At 46.9% G+C, this 21,754-nt stretch overlaps 1 protein-coding gene across 2 annotated transcripts; it reads right to left on the bottom strand.

Moving 5' to 3' along the window:
- Window positions 1-7,956: 7,956 nt before the first annotated feature.
- On the bottom strand, window positions 7,957-20,493 carry CHMP7 (charged multivesicular body protein 7). Of its 2 annotated transcripts, none has more exons than XM_008575273.1 (10): window positions 20,116-20,493; window positions 17,836-18,007; window positions 12,553-12,738; window positions 12,282-12,415; window positions 11,396-11,444; window positions 11,027-11,146; window positions 10,638-10,736; window positions 10,351-10,411; window positions 9,653-9,832; window positions 7,957-9,415 (listed from the first exon to the last, which is right to left on the bottom strand). In XM_008575273.1, exons 1-10 carry the CDS (start codon window positions 20,412-20,414, stop codon window positions 9,363-9,365), a joined length of 1,353 nt encoding a protein of 450 aa, XP_008573495.1. In that variant the 5' UTR covers window positions 20,415-20,493; the 3' UTR covers window positions 7,957-9,362. The 2 variants fall into 2 exon arrangements, with proteins under 2 accessions (XP_008573495.1, XP_008573496.1); XM_008575274.1 differs by having other exon boundaries at window positions 20,286-20,384.
- Between the last annotated feature and the right edge of the window lie 1,261 nt (window positions 20,494-21,754).

The raw sequence follows: 21,754 nt of genomic DNA, 5'->3' as shown, positions 1-21,754 counted from the left end.
GGCCCAGGTGAATGCGTGGAGAAAAGAGAGGGGTGGGAGAGGCGGTGGGGCCAGAGGGAGGAGGGAATGAGGAATCCACCCCCAGACCCTGCTTTACCTGATTGGCCTCCATGTGTGCTGCCCCAGCTGGCGAGGGTCCTCACCCCACCCCCCAAATCTCAGATGCTTTTATTGTTTGTTGTCCCTCAGTTCCCAGTATACCAGGGCCCCTGCCTCGCTCGAGTTCTAGCTCCCTTCTTAAAGGACCAGAGTAATGGGACCACAGGTGGGGTGAGGGGGGTCTCCCCAGTGGGCTGTGGGACTCAGGCCTGTCCTCATCTCAGCCTCCAGGCTCCTGCCAGATTCTCCTTACAGTGACATGACTTTGCAGATGTTTGGACTCTACCTCCAAACCCAGATTTATTTCCCCCAGATCAAAGGCCAGTCTTCATATCAAATTAACTGAGCTGCACCCGTACTTTCACATAAATAGCCTGTTTGTGGTGTTTTATTTTACTGTGTTTCCTTGAATATACATATTTTTAAGCCATAAAAAGTAGTGATTTCCTCATACTTCCCACTCAAGCTCAAAAAGAGGCAGCAAGAGGGTGGCCGTCTGCACACCAAAGAGAGGCCTCAGAGGAAACCAACCCCGCCACACTTTGATCTTGTGCTTCCAGCCTCCAGGACTGGGAGAAAGTATATTTCACTTGATATTTTCTGCAGCTCACCCAAAATCCCTCTGCACTGGCCAGAATAAACTCTGATTTTTTTCCCTCACCACGTTCTCAAATTGAAAGGATAGAAACCACCCCAGGAGGTAGCATATTTGTATTCAAAGATGAAATACAGAGCATTTCAATGGCATAACTAGCATATTTGACCCCTGGAAAGCTGACCATTTTTGAACACCTTCCTCCTCTGTGCAACAAAATTATTTTCAGTAATAATCACATAGTAATCAGTAATAATCATTATTGGCTTGATTTGTTTAACAACAATAAATTTCAATTTAAACATATTCAAATTTGGTAAAATATTCATGAACTAAAATTTGTACTTCGCAAACAAAAATATGCCATACAGTTCATTGTCTTTCACTGTTTTAAATTTTAAATGCAACTCTGAGTGGTCATATAGAGTGATATAATCATAGTTAACTCATGCTGTTTCTTTGGTCTTAATGATTGCTACACTATCCTGGCTTATTCTGTACCTACTGTATTAATATAAGAATATATATATTATCATAAGGGTTGAAGACATGAACTGCATGCAAAATAAGCTCTAATGATTAGAAACCATTAAAAACGTACTTGCAAACTGCACATGTGAGGCAACCCACTGTAGCATTGTGAGTTCTCTGGATTAACTTCCAAGTACAAGGGTTAGTAAAGGATGAGTAAGATGAATGTGTAACCAATGGGTCCTGTGGGATTCCCCTTTACCATCAGCCAACGTGTGAGAGGCTGACTTAGTTGAGGGAATTTCTAACCTGTGTGGGTCTCAGTGCTAGCTGCTATAAGATCACCAATCACACCTGCCACACAGAGCTTAAAAGAAAAGCTTTTTATTTTGGAAGGCATTGACCAGGAGACAGAGGGTAAAGTCCCAACTGCCACCCCAATGAATTGAGGGCTGGGGTTTATATAGGTAAATGTATGGGGAGATAGGATATAGAGTCTTCAGGTATGACTGACAGCTGCTTCGAGACATCGTGGACAACTGCTTTTGACATTATCTATGGCGCCAAGGTCTCATCTGGTTTCCATTCCATGACGTTTAGTTAGTCATTAAGGGTGAGCTATGAAGGGAAAACAAAGTTAGTTCTATAGTGTATACGTGAGTGTGGGGGATTTTCTATGGTTACAGATGTGCCCATTTGAAGCTCAAATAGCCACAGCAATTATTTAGAACTTAAACCAATGAATTATTTTTTTCAGAGAGAAGTATTTTATCAACCACATTGTTTAGAATGGTCAGCACATGGTGAAGATAAAAAACAGACTGGATTTTTACAACATGCCCCTCTATACCTGCAGCCGGAACAGAGGGCTCCCAGTGACTGGCTCTCACTGGGGTGGGATCAGGGTGAAGGTTAGTTTAGAGGGGAAATCAAGATGAATTTGAGAGATATGAAGTATAGAATCAACAGACTTGATAAAGACTCTTCTCTTTAAGTTATTATAGTACTACAGGTTCTGGTTTCCTCTTCCTCCACTAGCCACTCTCAGTTTTCTTTGCCAGCACCGCTGGAATGCCTCGAGGCCTCATCCTGGGTCGACCCTCAAGTTTATTCCTCCCTTGGTTTTCACCATCCCCATAAATGGCACCAGCATCCACCAACTTGTTCAAGCCTACAATGTATCGATCATCCTTCATTTCTGCCTTCCTGCCCTACCCTAAGCCTTTGGGAACTATGGGTTTGGTCTCCAATGTATATCTGGAAACTGGCCTCTCTGACACTCCACTCCCATCTCTCTTTACTTAGGGAAACCCTCTGTTATGGGCCGATTTTGTGACACTCCCCCCAAATTCATAAGTTGAAGTCCTAACCCCCAGTACCTCAGAATGTGACTGTTTGGGGGATCGGGTCTTTAGAGAAGTAATAAGATAAAATGAAGTCTTTAGGCTGGGTCTTAACCCAATATGACTGGTGTCCTTATAAGAAGAGGAGATTAAGAAAGAGGGAAGGTCATGTGAAAACACAGGGAGAAGGTGGCCAACTACAAGCCAAGGAGAGAGGACTTAGAAGGAACCAGCCCTGCTGACACCTTGGTCTTGGATTTCCAGCCTCCAGAACTTCGAGGAGGTAAATGTCTGTCATTTAAGCCACCTGTCTGTGCTACTGTGTTATGGCGGTCCTAGCAGACTAAAGCACCCCCACTAACCCCAGTCTGAGAATTACCTATTTCCTGCTTGTGATTGACCATTTATGTACTTTACTGGCCCCCCACCCCCTGAGGTTTTCTATTTCTTTTGGATTTGTAGGAGTTGGTCATTTATGTAAGTTGAAGCTATCTTCTTTTGGTTTTAGGCTTATGTTTTTACTTTTTTAAAAAGTATGTCTACTGATGCACAGACATTTTTAATTAGACCATAGTCAAATTTATGAAGTGTTCTCTTTATGGTCTGTGCTTTCTGTATCATGTTTAAGAAACCCTTCCCTATCCTGAGGCCACTGCCTAAGTGCAGCTGAACTGGGGTTGTGTCTTTGAACCCCAGGGGCTCTGCCCTGTGCCACCTGCCGTTCTGCCTGATGCCAGTCCAGCTGAATGGGGCTGAAGATGAGAACTGACAGCAGCCAGGCCATTGCAGTGGCCACCAGAGAAGCCCTAGGGGGTCACTACTACTGGTAGCAGAAGGTGCTGGCTATGCCCTGACAGTGCTCCGGGCTGATGTGGTATAGGTGCAGGATGGGGCCATGGAGTGTGATTATCAGTGGCCACCCAGATGTTTCAGAAGCCCCCAAAGGGCTACTAGCCAGCGATTTGATTGTAGCTTTCAAGAGCATCACCCGCAGAGTCACCAGGGATAAACAAGGATGTTGTTGACCTTAGGGTGCACGTGGCGGAAGTGCAGGAGGGCGGCACACAGCGAGGCACAGCCCAGCACCATGCAGGTGAAAGGCAGCCAGAGAAGCCCGCGACGCAGCGGGTCTGCCTCACCCCACCCTGCCCTTTGCTGGACCGGGGACCTCGGTCACCTCTGGTGGTTCAGAAGGTTCCTGAGCTGGACGGGACTGAGGGACAAGGCTCAGGCCATGCGGTCAGGAGCGCAGGCGGCCAGACCTGTCTTTCGGTCAGGCACAAGGCTCCTGGCTCCATGCTGAAGAAGATCTGCTCCTGGCGGGACCCCGCCCTCGGAGGAGGGGACAGGTCCCTGCACAGCGTAAAGAATAGCATGTCCCAGTTTTCATTTGCCAAGGAAGCGGGGAGTTCCGCCGGTGGCATCCTGGCTCCTCCTGACGTCGGAGGAGAGTATGTTCCTGGAGCAGGTGGGGAGCTCGGGCGCACCGAGGCGGCCACCAGAACTGGCCACCAACAGTGACTGAGAGCCCTGAATCCGCGGCGGGGGGTGGTAAGGGGGACACAGAGGACCTGGGCTGGAGAGGAAAGCGTGGTCTGCAGGCAGGGACCCGCTGGGGGAAGGGGAGGAGAGGATGGTGGCGGTGGTGGGTGTGCGTGGATCCGATAAGCGAGTGCAGTCCTTGGGGTCTGAAACACATTGCTCTTGGCCGCACACGTCGAATGCCTTCCAGAGAGCCCTGCACGCAGACCACGGCCACCCCTCACCTCCTGCCTTGCCTGCCCCGCGGCTCCCAGGGACCCCGAGCCCCGCCCCGCCACGTTGGGACTGTCAGGGCGAAAGCGCAGGCGGCAGCCTGAGCGCCTGCCCCTCCCCCACCCCTCCTTTTCCTCAGGGCCCCTCCCCGTCCCACCCCCGGAAGGGGTCTGGGGGTGTCTGAGGCCAGAGCCCCGTCAGCTGTGTTAGTGGTGGGAGAATAAAGCAATAGTAATCTCAACTCTTCCTGTCGTCCTCTCATTAGTGACCAGGATGACAGCAAGCTTCTAATCCTCAAAACTGTAAAGACAGCTGAGATTTAGATCCAGTCTATGAAGCCCCCTGCCCAGCCCAAGAAGGAAATGCTCATGGTATACAAAAAGCAAAAACAAATTTAGTTCGGGTTTTTGGAAGTTTCGCTTCCAGTCCTTTCTGTCATCAAAGGGAGTCATTCATATGAAAACCCAGAAAGGCTGAAATCAATTATTGTAAAACATATAAATCTGTGTGTGAGCATCAGAAATCTGGTGAGATCAAATTATCATAATCACAGTCAACCCTCGCCCCAACTGGGACAAGAGATGGCAGCGCACAAAGACCCCCATGTAGATGAGGACAGAGAAGAACAAAGTGAAAGAAAACTGCAAAAATTGACCTGCCTAACTAAAACCCCTTTCCATAGCCCACTGGTAACCATGGGCAAATTATTTACCATTTCTAAGCCTCAGTCAACTCACTTGTAAAATAATAGCGCCCATCTCATTGGATAGATAAAACACATCCAAAGAGCTTAGCACAGCTGGCAGACCTGAGGATGCCCTGCCCAGGTCTCCCTCCTGGGTCTGCTACCCGCTGCAGGGAGAGTGGTCAATAGGCAGCCAGCTGTCAGCTCCTTCAAGGGCCATCTCAGCTACAGACAACCAGCTCCGCTGAGGTCACCCCTTCTCCAGGGGTATTTGATGACGAGGGACAGAGCAGGGATGGATAAAGTCCTGGCCATTTCTGCTGACATGGGACACTGATAGGCAATACTCGCTCTAGAATTCCCTGCCAGGGTGGGCAAGCCTTTGAGGGCCTGCATTGCAGATGGACTCCTTCTTCCTGTCCCTTCACAGGTGACCATTAGGTGATTCCTAATAACTTTATACTCCAAACTTGGTTTTCTGGTCTGCTTCTGGAGACTCTCATGTGTGTGTTAAGCCCTGCTTCTTCGGGAAGTGTTGTGCAGCCCATACCTGGGATTGTTTTCTGCACAAATGGGCTTGCTACAACATGCAAGTCCAAAAAGTTATCTACATGGTACAGATCAGCAAAGGAATGGTGTTAAGACTTCTTGGTTTTCCTATAAATTGGGAGATTCTGAGGCAGAGCTCTTCCCAGTATCTCGACAGGCAATTTCCAATCCATACAAGTCTGTGTAATTGCAGAACTGTCAGCCAAAAAGAGCTGACCTGCCAGCCCAAAGTATTCCTGAACCCAGAGGGGCCTGTCATCCACTGCCCAAATATCTAAGAAAGCTCTCATGCTTTCAAAGTTTGCAGTGTTGAAGATTAGCATTTATTTGAATGCCATTCAAAGGAGCCCATAGTAACCAAAGGGGCTTTTAAGACAGGCTTCTTGATAGCTTAGAATCACAAGCATTTACAGAGCAAAATCATGGGTGGGGGGCTCCGGGAGTCAAGTATGAATCTGATTGATTAGAAGTGAGGTCAGCATAATTATTTCTGGCATCTTGCAGGGCAACTTAGGGTCCAGGGTGTATGCCTTTTAAAGCATGTTTGTAGTTGTTTGTTATCTACGAAGCATTACAGATGTTATCCTAAGCTATAAGGCAATTATTTAAGGAACAAACATTCTGACCCTCAAATCAAGTTGTAGCCTAAGGAGCAAATATCCTGATCTTCAGATCAACTCTTAGCTCAGGGAAGTTTGTTTAATCACCTCTACTCTTATTGTTACTCCTCGGAATCCAGCCCATCCTGCCTGGTCAAGCAGTTTTTTTCTGTAGTTATCACTCATCTCCACCCCCCACCCCCCCAAACCCCTCTGCTGGGATCATGGGGATAGCTAGGAGAGATCAGGGGTTTGTTCCTTGGTTTCAAAAGCACTAACATGGGGAGGGGGTCAGAGGACGTGTCCACCATAGAAAGTCCTTTTGGAGTTATTTAGTTTTTGATAGTCTATTTAAGGGTCCCTTGGTGTCACAGAGAGAATACTGAACTGGAAGTCAACAAATTAAATTCTTCCACAAGCTCTGTGACCGTGGGCAAGTTTCCTAAGACTCAGTTTCCTCATCTGTAAAATGGAGGCTTTGCCTACAATTGTGGAGGCTCCTCTGGCTCTCATGTATTATTTCTGTGCAGGAGAAAAGGAACCACACTTTACCCCGAAGAGTAGCTGCAACTTGAGTAAAATTGAGACGGTGGCAGAGAACACATTAAGATACTTCGAAAGAGAAGAGGTTTACCCAACTCACCCACAAACCTCAGAGCAGAGATTCACTTTGGTTCCTGTGAGTCAGCAGCTCTGTCGGTGGTCTCATTGTCCTTAACAGCTTTGATAGGTCCTTCCTCTTCTCTGATTTTCAGCAGGCTGAACTGGGCTCATGACTTCTTCACAGAGGTCTGTGCAACCTGGCCACTTCAGGCAGGCAGTGAGGATTGCAGTTTAACCCTGTTGTCCCTCTCCCAACAGGATAGCTGACTTCAGAGCCCAGGCAGGTCCTCAGACTTGGCTTAAGAATACCTTTTAGGCATCTGAATGTGATTTATCTGGGCTTGATATACCTCCACAAAGAAGAAAACTCACCAGCTCACTTACTAAACCAGCCCATTCTTTCAATAGAAAAACCCCACATGGTGCTGACTACTGGTGGGAGACTCAGCCTCATTGCGGGGATCTCAAGCTTGAAACTGCAGCCACCACCAGACAAAAGCTATACACTTCCTCTTGTGGTTCTCTGATCCAAGCAGACTCAATATCTTCTTCTGATTTCCTGTAGCACAGCAAAGAACCAGGCTAGATCATTTAAACCAGGATCCTGCAGCAGCTCAGGGTAGCAAAAAGAGTAACATGGAACCAGATGTTGAGGCTCCCCGAGGGTATGTGTCCCTACTGCACGTTTCCCTCTGAGGTTCCATCCCTCTCTTCTGCATGTCAGCTCCTTCTGATCAGGTCCCAGGCCTCCAGACTTTCCTGAGGCTTTTTGGGCTACTGCTCCCACACCTTTTCCTGTCTGGTTCACCTGCTGATTTCCCTGAAGCTGCAAACAGAGTGCTGTGGCCGATCATCTAACCTGTTCCTAACTTAGCCTCAAAACCATCTCCCCCCCACAGGGCATGGCCAACACCACACTCATAGCAGGCACTGAGAAATATTGGTGCCAGACTAAAATATGGTGCGGTCACATGGGCAGAAGAAATCAGGCACTTACAGAACATAAAGAGAACAGACAACGGGAAACAAAACCAGTGACACACTCTTAAAACCAAGCAGGCTGGTCAAAGAACTAGCCTCCCCTAGGACTGCGTGTGTCTGTGAGGGCGATCAGTAGGACTGACCAGGTTTCACCGCCATTCAGGGCTCACACTATTAAGCTACTCCACATTCTCCTGTGACATTAAATGAAAGAACCAAAGTGTGTATGTGGGGGTCCCGGGGACAGCATGCAGGAACAAGAAACTTGATACAATCTAAAGAGACAAGGACAAGCACTTGGGTCTTTTAATTCTTTACCAGATAAAAAAAGAAAAAATAGTGATTGTTTTTCTTCACCCCCAACATTTCCATTTACCAAAGTCGAGTGGGAGAGAAATTCATGGAACAGTGATTTGTGCTCCTGGCCTGGAGCAAATTTTTCCCCTCTGCTCTACGCTACCTCAGGCAGGAAGGATAAGGGCAAAGGGATCCAGGCAGAAATCCTTGGACCTGGGCAGCAGAGTGGCAGGGTGGCTGTCGTCTTTTCTGTTCCCTGTTGCCACAGCATTCTGACCCTCTCCTGTTCATCAGAGGAAGCAGGAAGATGGGACTGCAGGAGCCAGGGACAGGTGCAGGGCCCGGGCAAGCTTGTGGCAGGTGTGGCGTAAGGCCACCTCCTCCTGCTTCTATTGCACATCCCAGCTCAGAACCCTGCCCTGACCAGTGGGCTGCAGAGTGAAATGCTTTCCAAATCCAAAGAGCCTGTTGCTGTGTGCCAGGCTCAAGAAGGGGAGGTGTGTTGTTCTGTGGCTTATTCTGGAAAAAATACACATATTTTAACTTAAGTTATATCATGATGGGGCCAAGGCAAAACTTTTGCCTTTAAAAAAGCAGATGGGGTTTGGACACCTTGTAGCCCTACATCTACCTAGGCCTCTCCCAGCTCAAGTTCGAAAGACCAAGAATAACCCTATCTGCCTAAGACGGAAGAGGCAGCATCCACCAACCAGGCGAGCCCCTCACCCTCCAACCTGTCATGACTGAGCCACTCAGGGGTGACCTTTTTCTGAACACCTGAAGAATCTGACAAATGACCTTAGAGAAAAATCTTTTACACTCTATGTTTCTTCATAGAGCAGCAGCTGTTAAGTCCCCTCAAATAAAACTTTTAAGTGTTTGATTCTCATTCTTCTTAACAAATGAAAACAGAGTAGGACAAGAATAAGTTGTTTAGCTGACATTACAGACAGAATAAATCCCCCTAAAAGAAATGTGGGGGTTGTGGGGAGGAGGACTGATTTTGATTTGGCAGAGCAGCAAATCTTTCACCTTCATTGGCTGGAAGGAAGCTGGTGGGTAAAGACAAACCTAACTGAGCCAATGCCAAGAACCGCAGGCTATGTGAGACAACAGGTCAAACACAAAACTGTATAAATTGTGGCACTATAAAGATGAGAAGGCAGGTCCGTGATACCCGCGGGGAGCAAGCCTTTGGAGCATCGCTTCCAGAGATCATATCAGTCCTGTAGTAAGTGGTGGCATCCAGATAAATCAGAGTGGCTCTCCTTCCTCCTATTCCCAGCAAATTCTGAGAGTTTCTGTTTTAAATAACTATGTACACACACACAAGCCTGGTCTCTCTTTTACATGAAGGTCCTTCACTTGAAGGTCCTACAATGGCTTTAGAGAGTCGGTTCCAATTGCCTTTTCGGAGATTTACTGCTTGGGACCAAACCTGCAAGGAAAAGAAATGACTGAACACTAAAAAAAAATCTTTAAGATGAAAGCATCCTAATGTTTAAGGGACTGAGTCTTAATATAAACGATGTACCCCCAACCCCAACTCCCTCACAGGGCTTTGGTATCCTGGAAAACTGAGCAATTGGGCTGAGATCCATCGACTCTGTGCCTGGCTCCTCTGTCAGCCAGAGGGCCACATGCCCAACAGAAACTCTAAAAACCAGCTCCATACCTCCCTCTGATAAGGACAGTTTCTCAAGTTCAGCTTCAAGTTCAGCATCCGAGATCCTAGGGTTAGGCACACTATTGGTGTAAAATGTCTCATGGGGGTTGCTGGACAGATCCAAAGGTTCTTTGGTGGTATCCTGAAGGAGGATGTCCAGTTCCTTCTCCAGTTCCTCACTGTCAAAATCTGGAAAGAAAAGATAACATAAGGACAGATAAACTCTGGGGATACAACACATTAAAGAGTCCAGGACTGAGTTTACCAAAACTCTGCTCAGCTTTACAAAAGATGTTCGTGCCTCCTTGCAGGTTAAAAAAAAAGGTGAGTCGGGAGACAGAGGGCACCTTCAAGCACATATTCGTTTTCCATACACACAGCTAAGTCACCAAGGAGGCATATTCTGCTAATCCCATGGACTGACCCTGTTCCCCTGCCCCTGAAGAAGGATCTTCCAGGCAGAGCCTCGTAAACAGGGAATGCTGGAACACAGAGGGCACATCCACACAGCCTATCAAAGAGGAAATGGCGTTTCCCTCTAACTCCTCCTGCTGAGAAGCCTGTGCAGGGCAGGGTAGGGCAGGGCAGGAGAGGCCTGCCTGCACCAGGAAAAGTAAATCCTCCATCAAAGCTACCACAGCACAAGGAAGTGAAGTCCTCTGAGAAAGAAAGGAAGCAAGAAAAACAGTATCACCTTGTCAACTCACCTAAGCCATTGATTACCCCCCCAGCCAGAGTCTGAGAAACTTCATCCTGGGTGTCACACAGCTGTAAGAGACAAATGCAAGGCCTTGAACTGGGAATGGTGGTTCTGAGCATCTCAAAGTCTTTGAGGGGAAAACGCCAGGGTTACAAAGCAGCACCGCCCCATATGAGAATCAAGGAATGCTCCCTCAAGTTCACAAGGTAACAAGTCAAGTTTGGGAAAAGAGGATGTCCAACAAAGTCAGATCTGTCCTCCATCTGTGTGTCCCTGTCTGGCCTCCTCCTGTACCTCTTGGATCTGATCCACAAGGCTCTCTGCCTTCTCCACTGTGACATCTTTCATGGAGAGTTTTAGTGCTCCTACCCCAGCCTGGTAGGCATTGAAAACCTAAAGAGAAAGCAAAGTTATCAGTGCCAATGACAAACATTTGGCAAAATATACACAATACTGTTTCATCTCTAGAGAATAGCTTTGGGTTTTTTTTGGTCACCCAAGCTCAATTCCACCCCCCACCCCCGACACCCACTGAGCCTACACTTCCCGACAGGAAAGGCAAAGGCAACACCAGCCACATCCTGAAAGAAGCCAGGCATCCTCCAAACAGCAAAGCTGCAGCAGAGGGCATGAACAGCACTAGCCAGGAGACAGCCTAGTATTGGCGCAGCAGGGGTGGCTACCATCTGATCCGTCTGCGAGGCATAGATCCGGTCCAGGATGCCTTGAACAGTGTCCAGCTTGGCATGCAGGGCCTCGATACGCTTCTCCGTCCGTTGCTTGGCTTTGAGAGACCTCAGCGCCTAGGGGGGCATGGAGATTTAGGTTAGGGCTGGATTGGGCAGGCCAGAGGGCAGGAGGATATGGAATACACTCTTCCCAGATGATAAGACCATCCCAGGCCTTCTTCCCTCTTGTTTGTAAAACAAGTTGTGGTGATTGGGCCACTGCAGACCCTTCTCCCCTTGGAGCAGGTTGCTCTCTGAACAGCTGGGCACTTCTCCCTCCTTACTCAGGCCCCTGCTACACAGCCGGAGGGGATGAGAACTCACCAGTTGCTTCTTTCCTGCTCGGCATGCCCGGCGGGCTTCTTCTTTACACCTGTAAAACAAAGAGACAGATCAGGATGATTGTGACAAAGAATGGGGGTGGCAAGGCCCTGAAGAATCCCCAAGAGCAACACTTATTTAAGGTGGCTTCAAATCTGAAGATCAAATCCACTCCACCCAATGCCAAGAAAAATGATGCCCAAGCCCTCCTGCCAAATTCTTGCAGCAAGTCACACATCAAGATACGGGCTTGAGCATCTGCGTGTGAAAGGCAAACTGACTAAGGATACGCTGTTTCAACCCACAGGGAGAGGGAACACGCACACAGGGCACCTTACACTTGGCTTCCCACTTGGGGAGATAGGCAATCAATTCCTAACACCAACAGTGACCTTGGACATATCCTTTACCTTCCGACAAGGCTGGGATTCTCTCACCGTAAGACAGAGTAGACACCTTCCAATTCAATGTCTATGTCCTCCTTCAGAGAAGGACTCATGTGCCTTCACCAGGGACCCCCTGTATGGTCATCCAAGGGGAAGAGTGCAAGTCCCTCAGAAAGACCCATGCCAAGGCAGAGGCTTGTCTTGTTCACGGCTATGTCCCCAGTACTGGAGACAATGCCTGAATCAAATATTAGCTAGATGGATACTGGCTTGGAAGAGCATAAATATAACATCGACAGTCATAATCTTTGGGGGAAGGACTCATTTTTTTTCCTTTGTGATATTCTGTGTTTTCCATGATTTCTATATTGAGCAGTTACTACTTCTGTAATTAGTAAAAAAAATTACCATTTTTTTTTAAGAGCCTCCAGACACTAATGCATTACCAGTTCTAAAGACCAGTCATGGTGGGGAGGAGGGTTCAGCTCAGGGGTAGAAGTTACCTCTCTGCTTCCTGGGATAAGGACTCCACTTTGCGCGAGAGAAGCTGCTCACTCTGCATCAGCTGGTATACCCCAACGTCTACGTCGTTGACAGGAGAGACCTTGGCATGTGGCCCTCGGGCAAACTTCACAATCTAAGAGACAAGGGCAAATTACTGCTGCCTCAACCATGAATGCTGAGAAATTCCCAAGCAGGAATGATAGTGGGCATTTAAGTACAGACTTAATAAAATCATCGGTAAGTCAAGGATGAACAGATGAACTTCTATACCTTTTCCCCATTCTGCTCGAGGACTGTGACTCTCTTCTCCTTCTGCAGCTGCAGCAGCACTAGGTAGAAGGTCCTCTCATCTGGGCAGGAGTTGGCGCAAAGTGTGCTTAGCTCCGACAGGGCCACCACAGGGTGGGAAGAGAGTGGGGAGTTCTGATATAGACGATACACCTCCTCAGCCTTTTCCTGCAGGGAAAAGCAAGCAGAGAGCCCTGACCCTGAGCTTCAAAACCATGATTGTACAGGACAAGGGCAGGGGGAATGGGCTCCATCCTTCCTGAAGCAGCAGCTTTTTAACAAGGAAGAAAGATTTGTAATTTTTTTAAACCTTGAAGGAAAGTTCGGTGACTATGTATGAAATGAGGCACATGAAATACTGCAGCCAGTTCTGTGTTTGCACTTCCCTCTGGGACTTTACGTTTTTGCCTCTCCCTGGCCTGTGGTTCCCCAAGGGAAGAATGAGGCAGATGGGCCATGAACCAGAGCTGAGGCCTCATTTCTGGCTCAGCCCGTGAGATCCTGAACCACAGTCTCACTGGGCCTCAGTATCCCTCTTGCAAACCAAAGAGGATGGATGAGATGACATCTAAATTCCCTTCCAAGTCTAGTCACTCTATTTTTATGCTAACTGGTGATACTGCAGACACAAACGTTAGTGAGTTTATATGGAGCCTTAAGAGAAAAGTATGTGACAAACAGACAGGATCAGGTTAGTGAGAAGACAAGGGAACACTTCTGTGTCATATAAAGTGTAATATCTTACATGCCATCCTTCATTCTGCAGGTGGAGGGTAGTCACTAAAGGGAATGGACGTGGCTAGATTAAAAGAGAGCCAGCTAACAATTGAGAAAGGATCGACTGTAGAGTTAGGATTAGCGGCAGGGAGACCATTTGAGCATTTAAGAGAATATCTGAGGCTGAATAAGATAGTATCTGGGTGACAGGAACAGAGAAGGGGTGGAATCATACAAAATTTAGTAGATAAAACTGGCAGTCCATGATAACTGGGTATAGGGTTGAAAGAGAAAGAGGATTAGGTTCTGGCTTAAGTGACTGCTGGATGTTATACCATTGATTTATAGCAAAAATACAGGAAGAAAAGTCTATTTTATGGGAAAAACAAAGTATTCGATTTTGGACATGTCAGTTGGGAATGCCTGAGGGATATCCAAGAAGACACGTATAGCAGATAACTGGATATACAAATCTGAAGCTTAAAGGTGACGCCAAGACAGCAGATATAATTCTGAACGTCATCAGCATGGAAACGGTAATGAAATTCCAAGTGCAAATGAAATTACCCAAGGAAATTCAGAGAGGAAAATAATAAGCTGCAGGAAGACCAATGTTTAGAAGTGAAGGAACCTACAAAAGAGACCCAGCAGACAGCTTAGGGAGAACCCAGGAGAACCTGCAGTGTAACATGAACAAATCCAAGGAGATGGGAAGTTTTAAGAAGAGAGTGGTCAACAGTATCAAAGGCAGCAGAAGAGGCTAATAGGACAGAGAATAAAGTTTTCACTAGATGTGACTGCCCCGCCAGATACTAACACTTAACTGTAAAGCTACTATGTAACAACAGCATGGTACCCACATTCACATAGATTAACAATACACAACATTAATGAAAGGTTTTGAGACAACTGGCTATCCATTTAGAAGAAAACACAGCTTTTCCTCACCACATATAAAAAAAGAAATACTCAAGTTCTGAATTTTAAATTGAAAAAATATATATAAAGTAATTCAAAGAAAATATAAAAGAATATCTGATTAAGCTTGAGGCAGAGGATACCTTCCTAAGCAAGACCAGAAATTTGGCGTCCATAAAGGAAAACATGAGAGATCTAACTGCAGAAATATGAAAAGTTCTATATGGTAAAAGATATCATAAATAAAAATTAAGCAAGCAACAGGCTGGGAAATAATATTTATATCCATAATACCAAATACATTATATGTATCTACCTCTAATACATAAAGACCTCTTACAAATTAACATAAAAGACAACACAACATAAAAACAGGCAAAGGATATAAATAGGCAATTCACAAAAGGGGATATGTAAATGGCCAGTGGATAGAAGAAAAGATGCTCAACTCACAAACAGGAAGTATCATTGTTGTCCATCAAACTGGCAAATTTTAAAAGACTGATGTCACCCAGTGCTGACAAAGATGTGGGGAGGCTGGACTCTCTCATACAGTCTTGATGAAAGTATAAATCAGTACATACTTTCGAAAAGTAATTTGGCAATTTTAGTTAAAAAAAATTTTTTTGGTAGCTGCCCAGTGCAGGGATCTGAACCCGTACCCTTGGTGTTATAAGGCTGCGCTCTAATCAACTGAGCTAACCAGCCAGAGTTTGTATAAAATTTAAAAGGCACATACGTGTTTCTAGAAATCAATTCCATAAAAATATAAGTAGAAGTGTACAGATGTATGCACAGGCTACCAAAGTAGCATTTTTTAAAAATGAAAAATGGGAGAAATTGGAATGACTTAAATGTCCATCTGTAAGGCAACTGTTGCATATATCATGGTATAGCTATAGATTATTAGGCAACCATTAAAAAGAATGAATTAGATCTATTTTGTGTAGGGCCTGAAAAGATGCTCATGATATATTAAAGTGGAAAGAATAAAAAAGGAGGCTGTGAACCAATTCCATTTCTGGAAAAAAATGGAGTGTATGTGTACACATATATATATGTATGTGTATATTCACTGGTTCCTTCCACAAATATTTATTGACTGTCTACTATGTTCCAGGCACTGTTCCCAGGGTTCCACAGCACATGGAACCTCTCCCTTCTAGTAGAAGACAGGGATAATAAACGACTGAACAAGTAAATAAGATTTTCAGGAAGTACTAAATGCTAACAAGAACATAAAGTGGAAAGTAACATAACAGAGTGTGACAGGGTCAATAAGAAAAGACATACCTGTAAACACACACACACACACAGATGGGATGAGAATGTACTCAAAGAGATAGAAATGGGATGAACAGAAAGGAAACTTTCATTTCTTTGTACCATTTTTTTAAATAGCAAAATCATGGACAATTTTTGCTTTTTTGTATTTTTTTCAGTACTGTTTCAAATAAAGTAGAAAGTTACTAGCTGTTTCCGGTGCCTGGACTTGGGAAAAGCAATTTACCTCAGAAGCAGGCTTTCTTTGTTTTATACAAATATCCAGATAGGACCCTTTAGTTTCACAAATGTAAACAAGTCCCCATCCCAGGAGAAAACAAGGAAGTCACCATACATTTGCAAGCAGGTATCACTGAATGAGATGTTAAGTATTCTGTTTAGGGATGTAAAGTGGGTATAGATTAAACAGTACTGCGCTCCTGCAGAGCTAGAAGATTTACTTTTCTACTTAAATGGATTAGACTACATTGCTCTCAAAAACAGTTCTGAAAGATCTATGTAATTCCTCTCCTCACCCCCATATCCAACCTTTACACTCAAAAGATTGTGAGTCCAAAACCACATCTGTGGGATCAGTGGGTCTACCACGCCTCTCCTCCAGGCTAGAGAACCTATGAGGTAAAAAACTGCACAGAGGACCTGAGGTTGGCCCAGAACCAACCAAACCATCCTGCAGTCTCTGTGGGGATCTGGATTGTCCCTGGAGATCAGGGCTCTGGGTAGGGGAACAACCACACAGGTCAGAGAGGGGGAGTGCAGACAGGGAGGGGGGAGTTTCCCTGAAGAAAATGTGGGCTGCTCAGTCCCCTGTTGGGGACAGAGAGAGACTGGTAGATCCAGGAGACCTCCTCCTCAATCTGAGGCAGAGTGGGTTAGGGACTGTCTAGGTGAGGAAAAATTCGTGCTTTTCTTGGGGTGGAGGGGGGTGATTTTGAGCTGGCTCCAGCTGTGTGGAAGCCTCCAGGGCTATCCAAAGGCTCTGAGGTTGGGCTTGGTCTGTTTGAAAAATAACTACTATCCGCAACATACTTCTGCTGCCTGGTGTCCAGTCAACTTTATAAACACACACACACACACCCAAACTTAAGGTTCCCTATAACCTTGCCCATGGCAGTTTCAGGAGAGTGGTGGGACTGGAGCAGGTATGTAGTGGGTTACAGAGTGAATGAGAGATGAGTATGTGGTGACAACAAAGCTTGGTCAACAAGGAGAGAGACACAGCAGTAACCAGGCAGGAATCCAGACACCAGAAAAGAGTTGATTTGTGATGGGAAAAGCTTGAGTGGGTTTAGAGGCTGAAGAAGGAGAGCATCAGATGACAGGGAGATGGAATAGATAGGGCAAGAGGCTAATCGTTGGGTCAAAGGAAAAAGATATGTAGGGACAGACTCAAAAGCACAGTAGAACAGAGGAAGGACACCGTATGCTCTGAGCCAGGGGAGAAAGGAAGCCCCATGGGGGCCAGACTTCAGGTGAAAGGACAGAAAATTGAAGGCCATACTACTTTCTCAATGAAAGGCCTGCAGAGAATAGAGAGAACAATGGACTGAGTGTGTGAGGGGGATGGGTAAGGATAAGAAATCTGGGCTGTTGGGTGGCACTGAGGGTGCTCCTAAAGCTGGGACCATGAAGGGGGACCATGAAAGGGGCCCCAGTCTGGGAGACAGGGTGATTTTCTCCAGCAGGGATGGCAGACTGTGGGGCTGATGTAAGGCTGTGGATTTGCTGAGTGTCTTCTGGTGTGGCCCAAGAGATGCAAAGGAGCTGAGGGCACTGACAAGGGAGTCTGTCAAGCAATCAGCCATAGGGTCTAGGCTGGTAGGAAAGGCAGGCCGGGGGAAACTGCCTGACCAGCAGAGTCTGAAGGGACCAAGGCCCCGATGGCCTTTGGAGGCAGAAGAGCACGGACAGTGGAAGGCAGGCATTCAGCAAGCTGGAAAGGGAAGGGGGAAGAGTCAGAAAGCAGGAAGACTGAGCCTCGTTTTTTGATTCAGGGGTAGGCAAAGCTGAAAGTCACAAGGTCCTCGGAAATCCTGAGAAATTCTTGTAAGCAAACTAAAGGAGGCGAAGCATTTCCTAAACTATAGCTTATCATTAATCGCTACAAATACTACAAAATAACCAACTGTCTGTTACTGACAATTCCCAAAGGATCAATCGTCACATGAAAAAGTCCAATTAAAAAATAAATAATGCTACAAAGTATAACACAAGGGAGGTCAACCCAGTTGTCAACTCTGTTGCCCTGTTAAAAAAGACAATCTTTCTCTAAGAATGTACATTAAGGAACATGGGTCCTGTTATCACATCAGATGACAGCCAGACCTCTCCCTTCTGAGCACCCACCTTAAGCAGCTCCACAGCCACAAGTACTTCCTCGGCTGGAACTTTATTATCCCCCAGCATGTTAGAAAGAGTCCACTTGAGGGGCTTCAGCAGGAAGACTCCGACTCCCCAGGAGATCCAGCTGCTGTCCACACTGGCCATAAAGTCTGACTCCCGCTGCAACTCTCCTCGACTGCAGGGAAATAAAGAGGAGGGCATGGAGTAATGCAATGTCCCATTCCAGTCCTCACCTCCCCCATCTCCCAAAAGACAAATTTTATCATTGCATAACTTCCATTGATTAGGCACCTACAGCTGATATAAGCAACTCTAAGCCTCACAACTCTGCAAGATAAATGGTGTTATCAGCATTTTAGCTACTGAGAAAACTGAGTGACTGAGAAGGAGAGGCCCAGTCTAAGCCATGATTTGTCTGGGTCCAAAACACAAGCACTTCACTAAGAGTACAGATGCACAGGAGGCTACAGGACCTTCACTGAGATTTCCTTTTACAAATGGAGCTCAAAACAATAAAACGAAAATAATAATGAATCACCATCAAGTGCAAGACATAAGGAAGAATACAAAGATGTACAGAGAAAGGCCTTTCCGCTATTCGTAAGCCAGGGTGAAGATAAGATTTAAGCATTTCATGGTACTGGTAATAATAACAGCAGCGAAATTTACTGAATGCTTACCATGGGTCAGGCACTATGCTAAGGGCTACACTAGGAATATCTCTTCAAATCCTCACAATAAACCTTGTACAATTATCATTACCACTTTATAATTGGTCAAACTGAGGCCTAAAGATGGCATAATAATTTGTCCAGGGCCACATAAAATGCAAATGGCAGAGCCAGGATTTGGGCCCAGGCAGTTTGGCTCTCAAGCTGTTAACTACTATGTAATGCTGCTTCCACGGAGATATGTTGCCCTCAGAAATTCTTCAGGTGCGAGACCCAGTCAAGCAGCAGCAAACTTCAGCAGAGTGCCAGAAGTTTTCGAAGTATTAAAGGTGTCTGGATCAGAAGTGGTAGATGATCGTCCTGCAATAAGAAGGCCCATTCTAGTCTTGTCCCTCACTGACTTCTTCAGCTACTGTCTCTCCTGTGCCTCACTTCAGGCATGAACTAAAACTTCTTCCACAGTACACTTTCTCAGAAAGGAGACTTTCAGAAGGGCTTGTAACTTCAATGTCAGCCAACAGAAAGGTGTTGGGAACAGTAGAGAAGGGAGACCTCAATCAGAAAGAGCAGCAAGCTAAAACCAACAGATCACACTTGACTTTCTCCTTCATTCAACAAGGGAGGAACCACGCTAGGCTGGCCTCAGTGTGATGCATATGCTGTGAAGTGCAAACGATTTAGAATCTGAAGACCAGGGTATTTATTACTCCTAACCAGCCATATGACCCTGAGTAAGCCACTTGATCTCCCCAAGATTCAGTTTCCTTTTCTGTCTGTTGAAGGTAGCTCTACCACCTTGCCACAAGACTGTTCAGAGGGTCACATGAAATGGTGTGTGCAACGTATCTGCATGGTGTGAAGTGCTGCACATCTACCTTGTCAAGTACCTCCAAACACTGCATCTGTCGCACACGTATCACCTACAGACCTTTGCAGGGCACCAAGATACTCAATAAAGACGTCAGCCTCCTTCATGTCCTCTCTGCTCCAAACAGCCTGTACCAAGGACAAGCCAGGATAGGTCAAACGCAGATGCTGACAAAATCCCTACAGGCCTCTTCCCCTCGACTGCCCTTTCTCTTCTTAGCTCTGATCTTCCTTAGCTCAATAAATCCTATCTCGTAGACCTTCTGCTCCAGTAGTAATTCAAATTCGGAGGCCCTTACGAAATAACGATCTAAGAGCCTCTTCCCCTCGACTGCCCTTTCTCTTCTTAGCTCTGATCTTCCTTAGCTCAATAAATCCAATCTCGTAGACCTTCTGCTCCAGTAGTAATTCAAATTCGGAGGCCCTTACGAAATAACGATCTAAGAGGATTCCAGTCTAGACAAATCATGATCACCTCTGCCAGGCTGGCTTCTCGTCTTACAGTGTGGAACCCCATCTAATCGGACTATCCCGGTCCCCAGCCTTCCCCCAGAGCCCTAAACGCCCCCCACCCCTCTCCCAGCCTCCTTCATCGTCTTCTTTCTTCGCCTACTGAACGTTCCGGGGACCTGCTCTGGGCCAGACCCTGGGCTGGGCGCGGTGCACTGTCAGAGAACAGGACCAGGTCCCGGCCCTCGGGGAGCCGCTCCCGCCCGACCCCGGCCCGGCCCGGCCCGCCCCTCACCGCAGCAGGTCCTGCAGCACCGTGGCCAGCCCCAGCGGGACGCTGCCCTTGCGCTGGAAGGCCTCCTGCAAGTCCCGCAGACGCAGGCGCACCACCCCCTGGCGGCGGCTGTGGCTCAGCACCAGCGGCGCCCAGAAGCCCATCTTGCTGTCCCAGTCGGTGCTGTTCACCTCGCGACTCCTCTTGAAGGCGGAGAACAGGAAGGACATGCGCTCCTCATCCTCCTCCCACTCGGGGGGCAGTAGGCCCGCCGGGTCTCCCCCGGCCGGGGCGTCGGCCTCCCGCTCCGGGGACCACATCGGAACCCCAGCCCCGCCAAGGACCCGAACACAGCCCCGGCCCTGGTCCCCTTCCGCCCTAGTTCCCTCTCGGCTTCCGTTCCTTGACCACCTCCTCCTCAGTAATCACGTCACCGCAGCTCCCAGCGTGAAATAAGTCCTACAATTCCTCACAGCGCATACGTCGCACCGCCCTCCCTTTGCCGGGAGGCGGGATGATGACGTTATTTTCAAAGAGACACAGAGCGCTTGAGCCGACCACTCCTCCCACGGTATTTGTTAGCGGGGGCGGAGGGGGAGGCTTCGCGCGTGCGCGGTGGGAAGGAGCGCATTGCGCCGGCTCAGGAATCATAGAGGTCGGCGAAGCTTGATAGAGGGGCCAACGATTAAGCCTGTAAGTTGTGATTTCAGGAAGCGGGACTGTGGAGTCCTCGCAAAGTGGCGCCAGAAGCGCCGGGACCGCCCTGATGGGTCTGAGCGCTTGCATCACTGTTTACCGCTCCCAGACCAGCGGTTCTTACTTTGGACATTTAAACTTCCAAGATATCTTCCTTTTGCGATAATGTCGATGATGTCAACTGTTAAACAGACCTGTCTGTCGGTGAAGCTCTGTAACAGTGCGTACACTTATTTTCAGAGATATGTAACCTTCTACTATTGCCCCCCACCTTCTGCCCTGAAGTGTCCCCCTCCGTTTCTTTCTGAGAGTCAGTATCCCCGAAACCTTCGTTGACTGTCCGGACTTACTGTTGGTCTCTTTCCTGGACTATACAGTTTGGCATTTACTGTTCTGTCTCCTGTGCCTTTCCTAGTTCCCCGAGGGCAGGTACAGTGACTCACATATCTTGCTATGACAGCGGTGCTGAAGAAAATATTCCATAAACTGAAAGGCGTATAACCTGAACCTTACCCTTCAAATATTTTAGAATCTGGTTAGAATGAGAGCTGAAATATGTGATTTCACCAAGAATCTTACACGCAGTGGATCTGTCCAGTGTGTTCAGAATAAATAGATTTTCTTCTTAACCGAACCACTTAAATGGTGAAAGGAGTTTTCTGCTTGATGGTACTAAAGTAACAATCACCACAGTTAAATATAAATCTGGCCTCTGCCACTCACTGTCTGTGTGACCTTGGTCAAGTACCTAATCTTTCTGAGCCTGTTTCCTCTTAGGTAAAATGATATATCTTAACGGGATTGCTTGAAGGAAATGTTATGATGCATGAAAAGCGCCTAGCACATAGTATACTAGGTGTTATCACTGAGTTTTAGGGCGAATAGTAGTTGAACCTCAGTGTAAGGAAGAATTTTAATAAGGATTTGAAGGAGGGTGAGGGATATGATTGGTTACACAAATATG

This window comes from Galeopterus variegatus, unplaced genomic scaffold (assembly GCF_000696425.1).
Source record: "Galeopterus variegatus unplaced genomic scaffold, G_variegatus-3.0.2 Scaffold1167, whole genome shotgun sequence".
Classification (NCBI taxonomy): domain Eukaryota; kingdom Metazoa; phylum Chordata; class Mammalia; order Dermoptera; family Cynocephalidae; genus Galeopterus; species Galeopterus variegatus.
Note: the sequence above shows the minus strand (reverse complement) of the source record. Positions and strands in the feature narration are given on the sequence as shown.

Excerpts from the sequence above, each read along its gene's own strand:
- CHMP7 (XM_008575273.1), bottom strand. The coding sequence starts at position 20,414 with ATGTGGTCCCCGGAGCGGGAGGCCGACGCCCCGGCCGGGGGAGACCCG. Across the intron at positions 12,739-17,835 it reads TGGCTGTGGAGCTGCTTAAG|GAAAAGGCTGAGGAGGTGTA; the intron begins GTGGGTGCTCAG and ends TTTTCCCTGCAG. Across the intron at positions 12,416-12,552 it reads TCGAGCAGAATGGGGAAAAG|ATTGTGAAGTTTGCCCGAGG; the intron begins GTATAGAAGTTC and ends CTTGTCTCTTAG.